The sequence below is a fragment of the Vipera berus genome, assembly GCF_964194415.1.
Source record: "Vipera berus genome assembly, chromosome: 16".
NCBI lineage: Eukaryota > Metazoa > Chordata > Lepidosauria > Squamata > Viperidae > Vipera > Vipera berus.
In genome coordinates, this window is record NC_138219.1 from 4,796,751 (window position 1) to 4,806,522 (window position 9,772).

At 51.0% G+C, this 9,772-nt stretch overlaps 2 protein-coding genes across 8 annotated transcripts in view; one reads left to right on the forward strand and one right to left on the reverse strand.

The window, feature by feature from the left end:
* Positions 1-2,606: 2,606 nt before the first annotated feature.
* KCNK7 (potassium two pore domain channel subfamily K member 7) lies at positions 2,607-9,409 on the forward strand (the record flags this gene model as incomplete). The annotated part of the gene is made up of 3 exons (XM_081340355.1): positions 2,607-2,937; positions 6,181-6,576; positions 8,843-9,409. The coding sequence occupies 3 exons, from the start codon at positions 2,607-2,609 to the stop codon at positions 9,055-9,057; spliced, it is 942 nt and encodes a 313-aa protein (XP_081196481.1). The 3' UTR covers positions 9,058-9,409.
* Positions 9,410-9,638: 229 nt separating this feature from the next.
* The window catches only part of EHBP1L1 (EH domain binding protein 1 like 1), a 44,889-nt gene continuing 44,755 nt past the window's right edge, over positions 9,639-9,772 (reverse strand). For all 7 annotated transcript variants that reach the window (XM_081340352.1, XM_081340351.1, XM_081340349.1 and 4 more), the window contains one exon: positions 9,639-9,772. This exon is cut by the window's right edge. In XM_081340352.1, coding sequence (XP_081196478.1) covers positions 9,679-9,772 — 94 coding nt within the window. In that variant the 3' untranslated portion in view covers positions 9,639-9,678.

Here is a 9,772-nt window from a genome sequence, read left to right on the forward strand (position 1 = left end):
GTTAGTCACACGGTCGTTAAATGAATCCGGCTACCCCGTGGACTTTGGTTGTCAGAAGGCCGCCAAAGTGAGTCACCACGGGACTCCCCAGGTCACTGCAACCCGTCATAAGTACAAATCAGTTGCCAAGCCTCTGGATTTTGATCACCCGACTACGAGGACACTGCAGTGGCCGTGTGACAAAAACGGTCATAGGTCATTTTTTCCAGTGCTGTTATAACTTTGAACGGTCCTTAAAAGAGATGGTTGTAAGTTCAGGACTATCTGTGTTTGGGTTTATCGCTTCTTTTTGACCCTAATCTTCACCTCTGGAGCTGTGAACCCAGATGCAAATATTAATGGGGGGGGATTTCTGACTGAGTGGGGGGCAGGTTTGCCCCCCTGTGCTGAAACGGAAGCACTGCAGTAAGCCGAACTTTGCTGCTGAACGCGGATCACGTGCCTTCCTACCACGGGCGAGTAAAGGAAAGGATATGGTTACAACTTGATAAGGATTTTTTTCCCCCTAATTTACCCAGCCCAGCCTTTGTGCCGCCTGGCAGCTGGTTATCTTCCTCCTAACCAAATTTCCAGGATATGCTGAGCGGTCCCCCCCAAAATCTTTTCTCCAGAAGGAAGAACAGCCTGCACAACAATTGTGCTTCTAATATTAATTAGTATATAGAGGTACTAGTGCCGCTGGTATATAAAATACTGCCGTCCAGATTTATCGCATCCAGTTTTGGGCACCACACTATTTAAAAAAAAAAAGATGTTGAGACTCTAGGGACCCTGAAGGGCAGGTGAGGTTCCCCAGCAGCAGGAGCATTCCCATCTGAAAGGTGTGGTTTCCTAGTGGCCTCCCATCCCATCCACAGCGACCCTGCAGGACCGTTCCCATCTTAAAGGCATGATTTCCCAGTGGCCTCCCTTCCCGACGGGACCCCCTAAAGGCGGGTGAGATCCTCCAGAGGCAGAAGCATTTTCATCTTAAAGGTGTGATTGCCTAATGGCCTCCCATCCCATCTACAGGGACCCCCCAAGGGCTGGACCAGAGCCTCCAGTGGCAGGACTGTTCCCATCTTAAAGGTGTGATTTCCTAGTGGCCTCCCGTCCCATCTACAGGGACCCCCCCCAAGGGGCGGACCAGAGCCTCCAGAGGCAGGACCGTTCCCATCTTAAAGGCGTGATTTCCTAGTGGCCTCCCGTCCCATCTACGGCGACCCCCCCAAGGGGCAGACCAGAGCCTCCAGAGGCAGGACCGTTCCCATCTTAAAGGTGTGATTTCCTAGTGGCCTCCCGTCCCATCTACAGGGACCCCCCCCAAGGGGTGGAGCAGAGCCTCCAGCAGCAGGACCGTTCCCTTCTGAAAGGCGTGATTTCCTAGTGGCCTCCCATCCCATCTACGGGGACCCCCCCAAGGGGCAGACCAGAGCCTCCAGAGGCAGGACCGTTCCCATCTTAAAGGTGTGATTTCCTAGTGGCCTCCCGTCCCATCTACAGGGACCCCCCCCCCCAAGGGGTGGAGCAGAGCCTCCAGCAGCAGGACCGTTCCCATCTTAAAGGTGTGATTTCCTAGTGGCCTCCCGTCCCATCTACAGGGACCCCCCCAAGGGGCAGACCAGAGCCTCCAGAGGCAGGACCGTTCCCATCTTAAAGGTGTGATTTCCTAGTGGCCTCCCGTCCCATCTACAGGGACCCCCCCAAGGGGCGGAGCAGAGCCTCCAGCGGCAGGACCGTTCCCTTCTGAAAGGTGTGATTTCCTAGTGGCCTCCCATCCCATCTACGAGGACCCCCCCAAGGGGCAGACCAGAGCCTCCAGAGGCAGGACCGTTCCCATCTTAAAGGTGTGATTTCCTAGTGGCCTCCCGTCCCATCTACAGGGACCCCCCCCCAAGGGGCGGAGCAGAGCTTCCAGCGGCAGGACCGTTCCCTTCTGAAAGGCGTGATTTCCTAGTAGCCTCCCATCCCATCTACGGGGACCCCCCCAAGGGGCAGACCAGAGCCTCCAGAGGCAGGACCGTTCCCATCTTAAAGGTGTGATTTCCTAGTGGCCTCCCGTCCCATCTACAGGGACCCCCCCCAAGGGGCGGAGCAGAGCTTCCAGCGGCAGGACCGTTCCCTTCTGAAAGGCGTGATTTCCTAGTGGCCTCCCATCCCATCTACGGGGACCCCCCCAAGGGGCAGACCAGAGCCTCCAGAGGCAGGACCGTTCCCATCTTAAAGGTGTGATTTCCTAGTGGCCTCCCGTCCCATCTACAGGGACCCCCCCCAAGGGGCGGAGCAGAGCTTCCAGCGGCAGGACCGTTCCCTTCTGAAAGGCGTGATTTCCTAGTGGCCTCCCATCCCATCCACAGGGACCCCCAAGGGGCGGACCAGAGCCTCCAGAGGCAGGACCGTTCCCATCTTAAAGGTGTGATTTCCTAGTGGCCTCCCGTCCCATCTACAGGGACCCCCCCCAAGGGGCGGAGCACAGCCTCCAGCGGCAGGACCGTTCCCTTCTGAAAGGCGAGATTTCCTAGTGGCCTCCCATCCTCGACTCCCGAGAGTTCTTCTGAGCAGCACCGGCAGGAGAGAGAGAGGGGGGGGCGGGGCCAGAGGCTCACCTGCCAGCTCAGCTCACCTGGATGGAGCCGGCGACGGGGCTGCGGTGGCGGCCGGGCCGCTTCGGGCTGCTGCTGGCCGCCTACGGGCTCTTCCTGCTGCTGGGCGCCGCCGTCTTCGCCGCCCTGGAGGCGCCCGCCGAGCGCGCCTTGCTGGCCGCCCTGCGCGCCGCCCGTGCCGCGCTGCTGGCCGAGCACCGGCCCTGCCTGGCCGAGCATCAGCTGGCGGGGCTGCTCCGGGCCGTCCTGGCCGCCCGCGGCTACGGCGCTTTGGCCCTGGGCAACGGCTCGGCCGACCCGGCCTGGGAGTTCACCTCGGCGCTCTTCTTCGCCGCCAGCGCCCTCACCACCACCGGTGAGCGCCTTCCCACGACGCGCCCGACCCGCGTCTCCCCGCCGGGTCCAGCTGGGGGCAAAGGGCGGGGCCGGGGAAGGGAAGCCAGCACGTGGGGATGCTCCAGGGCTTCTAGGTTGGGTCTGCGCAGGGCAGGGCAGGTATCCCGGAGAAGAAGCCAGTTGGAAGGGACCATGGAGGTCTTCTAGTCCAACCCCAGCCCAAGCAGGAGACCCTCTACTATTCGGGACCAATGACAGCCCAGTCTCTTCTTACAAGCCTCCAGTGGTGGAGCACCCACAACTTCTAGTGGCAAACTGTTCCGCTGGTTAATTATTCTCCCTGTTAGGAAGTTTCTCCTTAGTTCCAGGTTGCTTCTCTCCTTGGTTAGTTTCTATCCGTTGTTTCTTGTCCTGCCTTCTGCTTCTTTGGAGAATAGTTTGACACACACACCCCTCTTCCTTGTGGCAGCCCCTCAAATAGTGGGAAATGCTATCGTGTCACCCCCAAGTCCTGCTTTTCTCTAGACTAGCCAAACCCGGTTACTGCAACCACAGAATAACAGGATGATTGTAAACGTAGTATTCATTTCTGACCTGTTCTGCAGATTTTCAGTGTTCTGGACCCCACATTCTAGAAGAAGGCAGAAGAACCTTTATAAAATGGAATATTTTCAAAGCAGCCCCTTTATTTTTTTTGGTCTCTGTTTTCTTGCAAAATGACAAGGTAATTCCGTCCGGGCCTGCCTTAGCAATATCACTCTTATAAAATGTATAAGCATTAAAAAAAAAAGAACAGAATTTAAAATGCCAATACAAAATTACCGTTGCGTATATCTTGGCAACACACATGCCAGCTGTCTCCCGCTTCACACATACCTTGCAACTCCATGAGTCGGAATGAATTATTTCACCCTAGTTTTCAGGAAAATGCAATGACAGGTGGTGCCCGAGTTAGAACCATTAATTTAGCAACAGTTTGATGATATAGCTGTACTAAGAAAAAGGGACTTACAACCAGTCCTCACCAGTTGTGACTGTCAGCGTCCTCATGGTTTGGGTTTGGCTAGTCTAGAGAAAAGAAGGACTAGGGGGGGGCATGATAGCAGAGTTCCAGTATTTGAGGGGCTGCCCCAAAGAAGAGGGGGTCAACGTATTTTCCAAAGCACCTGAAGGCAGGACAAGAAACAACGGATGGAAACTAACAAAGGAGAGAAGCAACCTGGAATTAAGGAGAAACTTCCTAACAGTGAGGACAATTAACCAGTGGAACAACCTGCCTCCAGAAATCGTGGGCGCTCCATCACTGGAGGCTTTTCAGAGGAGACTGGACAGTTGCTTGTCTAAAATGGCACAGGGTCTCCTGTTTGAGCAGGGGGTTGGACTAGATGACCTCCGAGGACCCTTCCAGCTCTACTCTGATTGAAGCGATTTCAAAGGAGCAACTTGTACTTAAGTGATTCCGACCCTGGCAAGTCACAATGGGCTTGTTGTTAAGGCTTGATGCAAGTTTGATGTGCTTTGGCGTGGCTAAATGCCAGCAATTTACTTCGCTGCTCCCAAAAAATAATAAGACGAATATAATGCCTCGTGGGTCTCCGTGACCTTCAGCGGAATCTGCCTTCATGTTCAATAGAAGATCAAAATGGCTTTCCGATTCACTTGGTTGGGTTGAAACACAGGCTGTCAAGTTACAGATAGTGCAACCTGTATACTATATTGGCGCCGATTACAGGTTGTCATCTGCTTAACAACAGCCCAAAGTTCATGTTGCTAAGTGAGAGATTTCCTTAGCCCCATTTTATGACTTTCCTTGCCACATTTGTTAAGGGAATAACCACTGAATCACACCATTTTTAACTGAAGCTGGCTTCCCCCTTAACTTTGCTTGTCAGAACGTCTCAAAAGGGGATCAGTGCAGTGGTCATAAATATGAACAGTGCAGTGGTCATAAATATGAACCCGTTGCCAAGCATCCAAATGTCAAACGCGTGACCCATGGGAAGACTGCAGTGGTCATAAGTGTAAAAAATGGTCCTAACGCCCGTTTTTCAGTTCCAGAATTCCCCAGCCAGCGTAGCATTATTTACGGCATTCAGACTTGTGGACTTCAACTCCCAGAATTGCTGGCTGAGCGATTCCTGGTTTGAGGTCCCCAAGTCTTACAAGTTGCCAACTTTGTGGAGACCCCTGAATTAGACCCACCTAGTTTCCTCAATCGTTCATTGTACAGTTTATATACAGTATTAGTAAAGGTAAAGGTTCCCCCGCAGATGCGTGCTCGTCGTTTCCGACTCTAGGGGCCGGTGCTCATCTCCGTTTCAAAGCCGAAGAGCCGGCGCTTGTCCGAGGACGTCTCCGTGGTCATGTGGCCGGCATGACTTGACGCCAAAGGTGCACGGAACGCTGTTACCTTCCCACCGTAGTGGTCCCTATTTTTCTACTTGCATCTTTACGTGCTTTCAAACTGCTAGGTTGGCAGAAGCTGGGACGGGTAACAGGCGCTCACTCTGCTACGCGGCACTCGGGATTTGACCCGCCAAACTGCCGATCAAGCTCAGTGTCCTAACTCACTGAGCCACCCCGTCCCTACAGTATTAGTACCACTTTATAAAACCCCTACTGAGGCCACACCTGGAATACTGCAGCCAATTTTGGTCACCATATCACAAAAAAGATGTTGAGAGTTTGGGAAAAAATTCAGAGAAGAGCCAACTAAGGTGATCCAAGGCCTGGAGACCCAAATGTACGAAGAACGGCTGCAGGACTTGGGTTTGGCTAGTCTAAAGAAAAGAAGAAATAGGGGAGACAGGATAGCAGCGTTCCAGTATCTGAAGGGCTGCCCCAAGGAAGAGGAGGGGGTCACGTTATTCACCAAAGCACCGGAGGGCAGGAAAAGGAACAATGGTTGGAAACTGACCAAGGAGAGAAGCAACCTGGAATTAAGGAAAAACTTCCTGACAGTGAGGACAATTAACCAGTGGAACAGCTTGCCACTAGAAATCGTGGGTGCTCCATCACTGGAGATTTTTAAGAAGAGGTTAGACAGTCACTTGTCTGAGATGGTATAAGTTCTCCTGCTTGAGCAGGGGGCTAGACTAGAAGACCTCCAAGGTCCCTTCCAGCTCCTATTCTATTCTATTCTATTCTATTCTATTCTATTCTATTCTATTCTACTCTACTCTATTCTAATTCTCTATTTTATTCTCTTCTCTTCTAGCCTCCAGACCTCTAATCACCTCTTTTGCCGTTCTCTTGATTGTAGGTTACGGAAACATGGTTCCTCTCTCGGACTGGGGCAAAACTATCAGCATCCTTTACTGCTTCGTGGGCATCCCAGTGACCATATTGTTCGTCAGATGTTTACTCCACTGCCTATTGCCCATCCTAACCTACCGGCCGGTGAGATACATCCACAGCCGCTGGGGCTTCCCGTGGGCACACGTGGCCTTAGGCCACTCGATGGTCCTGGGGCTGGCCACCCTGACTCTCTTCATCGTGATCCCGGCCATCTGCTTCTGGATCCTAAAGCATAACTGGACTTTTCTGGAGTCCATCTATTTCTGCTTCATCTCGCTCAGCACCATTGGCTTGGGGGATTTTGTACCCCGCCTCATGTCCCCCCCATCGCTTCACGGCTTTTACGAGCTGAGCATCACCTGTAAGTCGTCAGGAATTGGAACGGGAGGCTTGGCAGCCAGGAATCCGTGTCACCGAGGCAGACGACGTGCCTTAAATATCATTTTTTCCCCCAGTGCTAATTGGGATTATTTGGCTTGGAGGACCACCAAGGTCCAGGAAGCAGAATTACAGTTAAGAGGGGAATGGAGACATTTGCGCCTGGCCAAGGACACCCCAAAATCTAGATCAGGGGTCTTCAAATGTGGCAGCTGGAAGACTTGTGGACTTCAACTCCCAGAATTCCTCAGCCACGCACACGCGTCTGGGAAGTCTGGAAGTTGAAGTCCACAAGTCTTCCAGTTTGAACGCTGGCTGAGGAATTCTGGGAGTTGAAATCCACAAGTCTTAAAGCTGCCAAGTTTGAAGACCCCTGATCTATAGCCAGGCTGCAAAATACAGACCCCCTCCCCAGCTTATGCGGGAACAAGTGCTAAGACCCCAATGCTCCCACAACACAATTTTGATTACGTGATCATGGGGATGTTACAATGAGCAGCGTGAGAAACGGTCCTAAGCCATGTTTTTCAATGCCGTCGTAACTTCAAACATAAGTCGAGGATTAGGTACATGTGGGCTGCTCTGGGCCTGCTTTAAAACAATATTTTAAGACTGATTCTCACGAACAACAAAGACAGTTTAGTTTTTTTTAAAAAAAAAGGTCAGGTGGGCAAAATTATTCTTGGGAAGCTAATGTGCTGTCTAAGTGTGTTAGGGTTCCAACGCCCATCCTCCCCAGCCAGAGGACCCAGATTGTTGGGGGCAATTAAGCTGACTTTGTAATAATGCCGCTTGGGTTGTGTGTGAAAGCCCTAATAAGCAGGCATATACATAGAATGAAGGCTACTGCTAAGCTTGTAAGCCGCCCTGAGTCTTCGGAGAAGGGCGGGATATAAATGGAATTAAAATAAATAAATAAAAAATCTTGGAGAGTAAAATTAATCACTTCATAAAGCTATCTAGGCTAAGTTATTGTGGGACTGTGCTTAACCCGTATTTAGGTAAAACAGAGGAACAAACAGCAACTCTTTAGTTAGGCTTCATTTAGGGTTAAATCTCAGGGTGAATCCAGGCAAGGAGAAGGAAAGGATTTCTCAGTTTGTTTTGTAACGTAAGGGAAGAGCATATTTAATTGGATTAAGCCTAGTTTAAACTCAAGTCTTCCTTATGTTTCTTTTTCCCAGAGAAATGAAAATGCCATAGGAAATCACTAGAGATTTAGGGTGCAAAGAATGGGATGGGATGTAATTGTCCCTATCTCAATTTTTAGTGTTGGACGTGCGCGCGCGTGCGTATATGTGCGCGCGCACACATTCATCCAATACGCTGCCCTTAATTGGATTACAGAATTAATCTTCCGGAAGACTAATGTGCCAAGTCTGCAAACGCTAAACTTCATGCAATGAGCTAAGTTTTTTGCAAACTGATTCATACATTAACAAATGTTTCCTTCAGCAAGCAAACTTTTGGGGTAGTCGTAAGCCGAGGACCACCCGTACAAATGGCTGTAGACTAGAAGTGGGAGATTAAAAATACATTTTGAGTCACGCCTGGTTTGCATTTGAAACAATCACCAGGAAATGCCAGGATTATAAACCTGGCTGCCGAAAAGGTTTTTCAGAAAGAAGCCAAACTTGTTTCATTCCGTGATGCAAAAAAAAACACTGCATGGAGATGTCTTAGAATCACAGAATAACAGGTTTGGAAGGGACCTTAGAGGTCTTCTAGTCCAACCCCCTGCCCAATATTATCCCATCCTGAACAAATGGTTGTCCAACCTTTTCTTGAAGCCTCCAGGGATGGAGGCAAGCTCTTTTTATCCATCTCTGTTGGTTTGTCTGCCTTCCATCTTTTCCGTCGTCTACGGTATCTATGATACGGAATCATAGAGTCCAAGGGCTGGAAGGGACATTGGAGGTCTTCTACTCCACCCCCCCCCCCGCTCGAGTAGGAGACCTTATACCAGGGGTCTCCAAACATGGCAGCTTTAAGACTTGTGGACTTCAACTCCCAGAATTCCCCAACCTGGGGAATTCTGGGAGTTGAAGTCCACAAGTCTTACAAGTTGCCAAGTTTGGACACCTCTGCCTTTATAACCATTCCGGACAAACGGTTGTCCAGTCTCTCCTTGAAAACCCCCAGTGATGGAACACACCACAACTTCTGGTGGCAAGCAGTTCCGCTGATTAATTGTCTTTACTGTCAGTTAATTTCAAAGTCACCTTTACCTTCTTTTTGCCCTTTTACAGGCTACCTACTTACCGGTTTGCTAGCCATGCTCGTGACCCTGGAAACAGTTTACCGGCTGCAAGAAGTCCGCGCTCTTATCCGTTTCTTTGCTCCATCCCGCAACTCCATGCCGGAGGAGGATCGTGTGGGAATCGTGAGTAGGGATCAACTGGCATTGACCTCCGATCTTGGACGCTGCACCCCGAGGAAGTTAACTGAAAGAGGCGACCCTTAAGCGCGCCCCTCTCACCGCACATTAACTGCACCCCTGTATCTTTCCCATGCAGGTGGTCCTCGACTTACGACCATAACTGAGCCCAAATTTCCTGTTGCTAAGTGAAACATTTGTTAAGGGAGTTTCACCCCGTTTTACCACCTTCCTTGCCACAGTTGTGAATTGAATTCCTTCAGTTATTAAGTTAGCGACACGGCGGTTAAGTCAATCCGGCTTCCCCGTTGGCTTTTGCTTGTCAGAAGGCCGCGAAAGGCGATCACGCGACTCCTTGGGGCGCCGCAACCATCAATCGGTACGAATCAAAACGTCCGAATTTGGATCACGCGTCCGTGGGGGATGATGCTGCGACAGTCGTTAAGTGTGAACAACGGTCGCTAGCCACTTTGGTAAGTTGCATTGTAACTTCGAACGGCCACTAAACGAACGAAATGGACTACCTGTGTTTTTGGTCAGTGCCGTCGTAACTTTGCACGGTGGCTAAAATGAATGGTTGTAAGTTGAGGACTGCCTGTGCAATTAGGGCTGTACCCCTCCTGGGAATGAATCTACCCCACCGGCCCTTTGCATCACTGGCCAGCTGGTTCCGTTTTGAAAACATTTATTCTAAAGTCCAGTACAAATTTAGTGCAAATACTCAGGAGCCCAAATTTCAGGAAGAGGGGCACGAAGCTTTGCTCGTCCTCCGGTTTGGCACTTAGAAGCATTCAAGGCACTC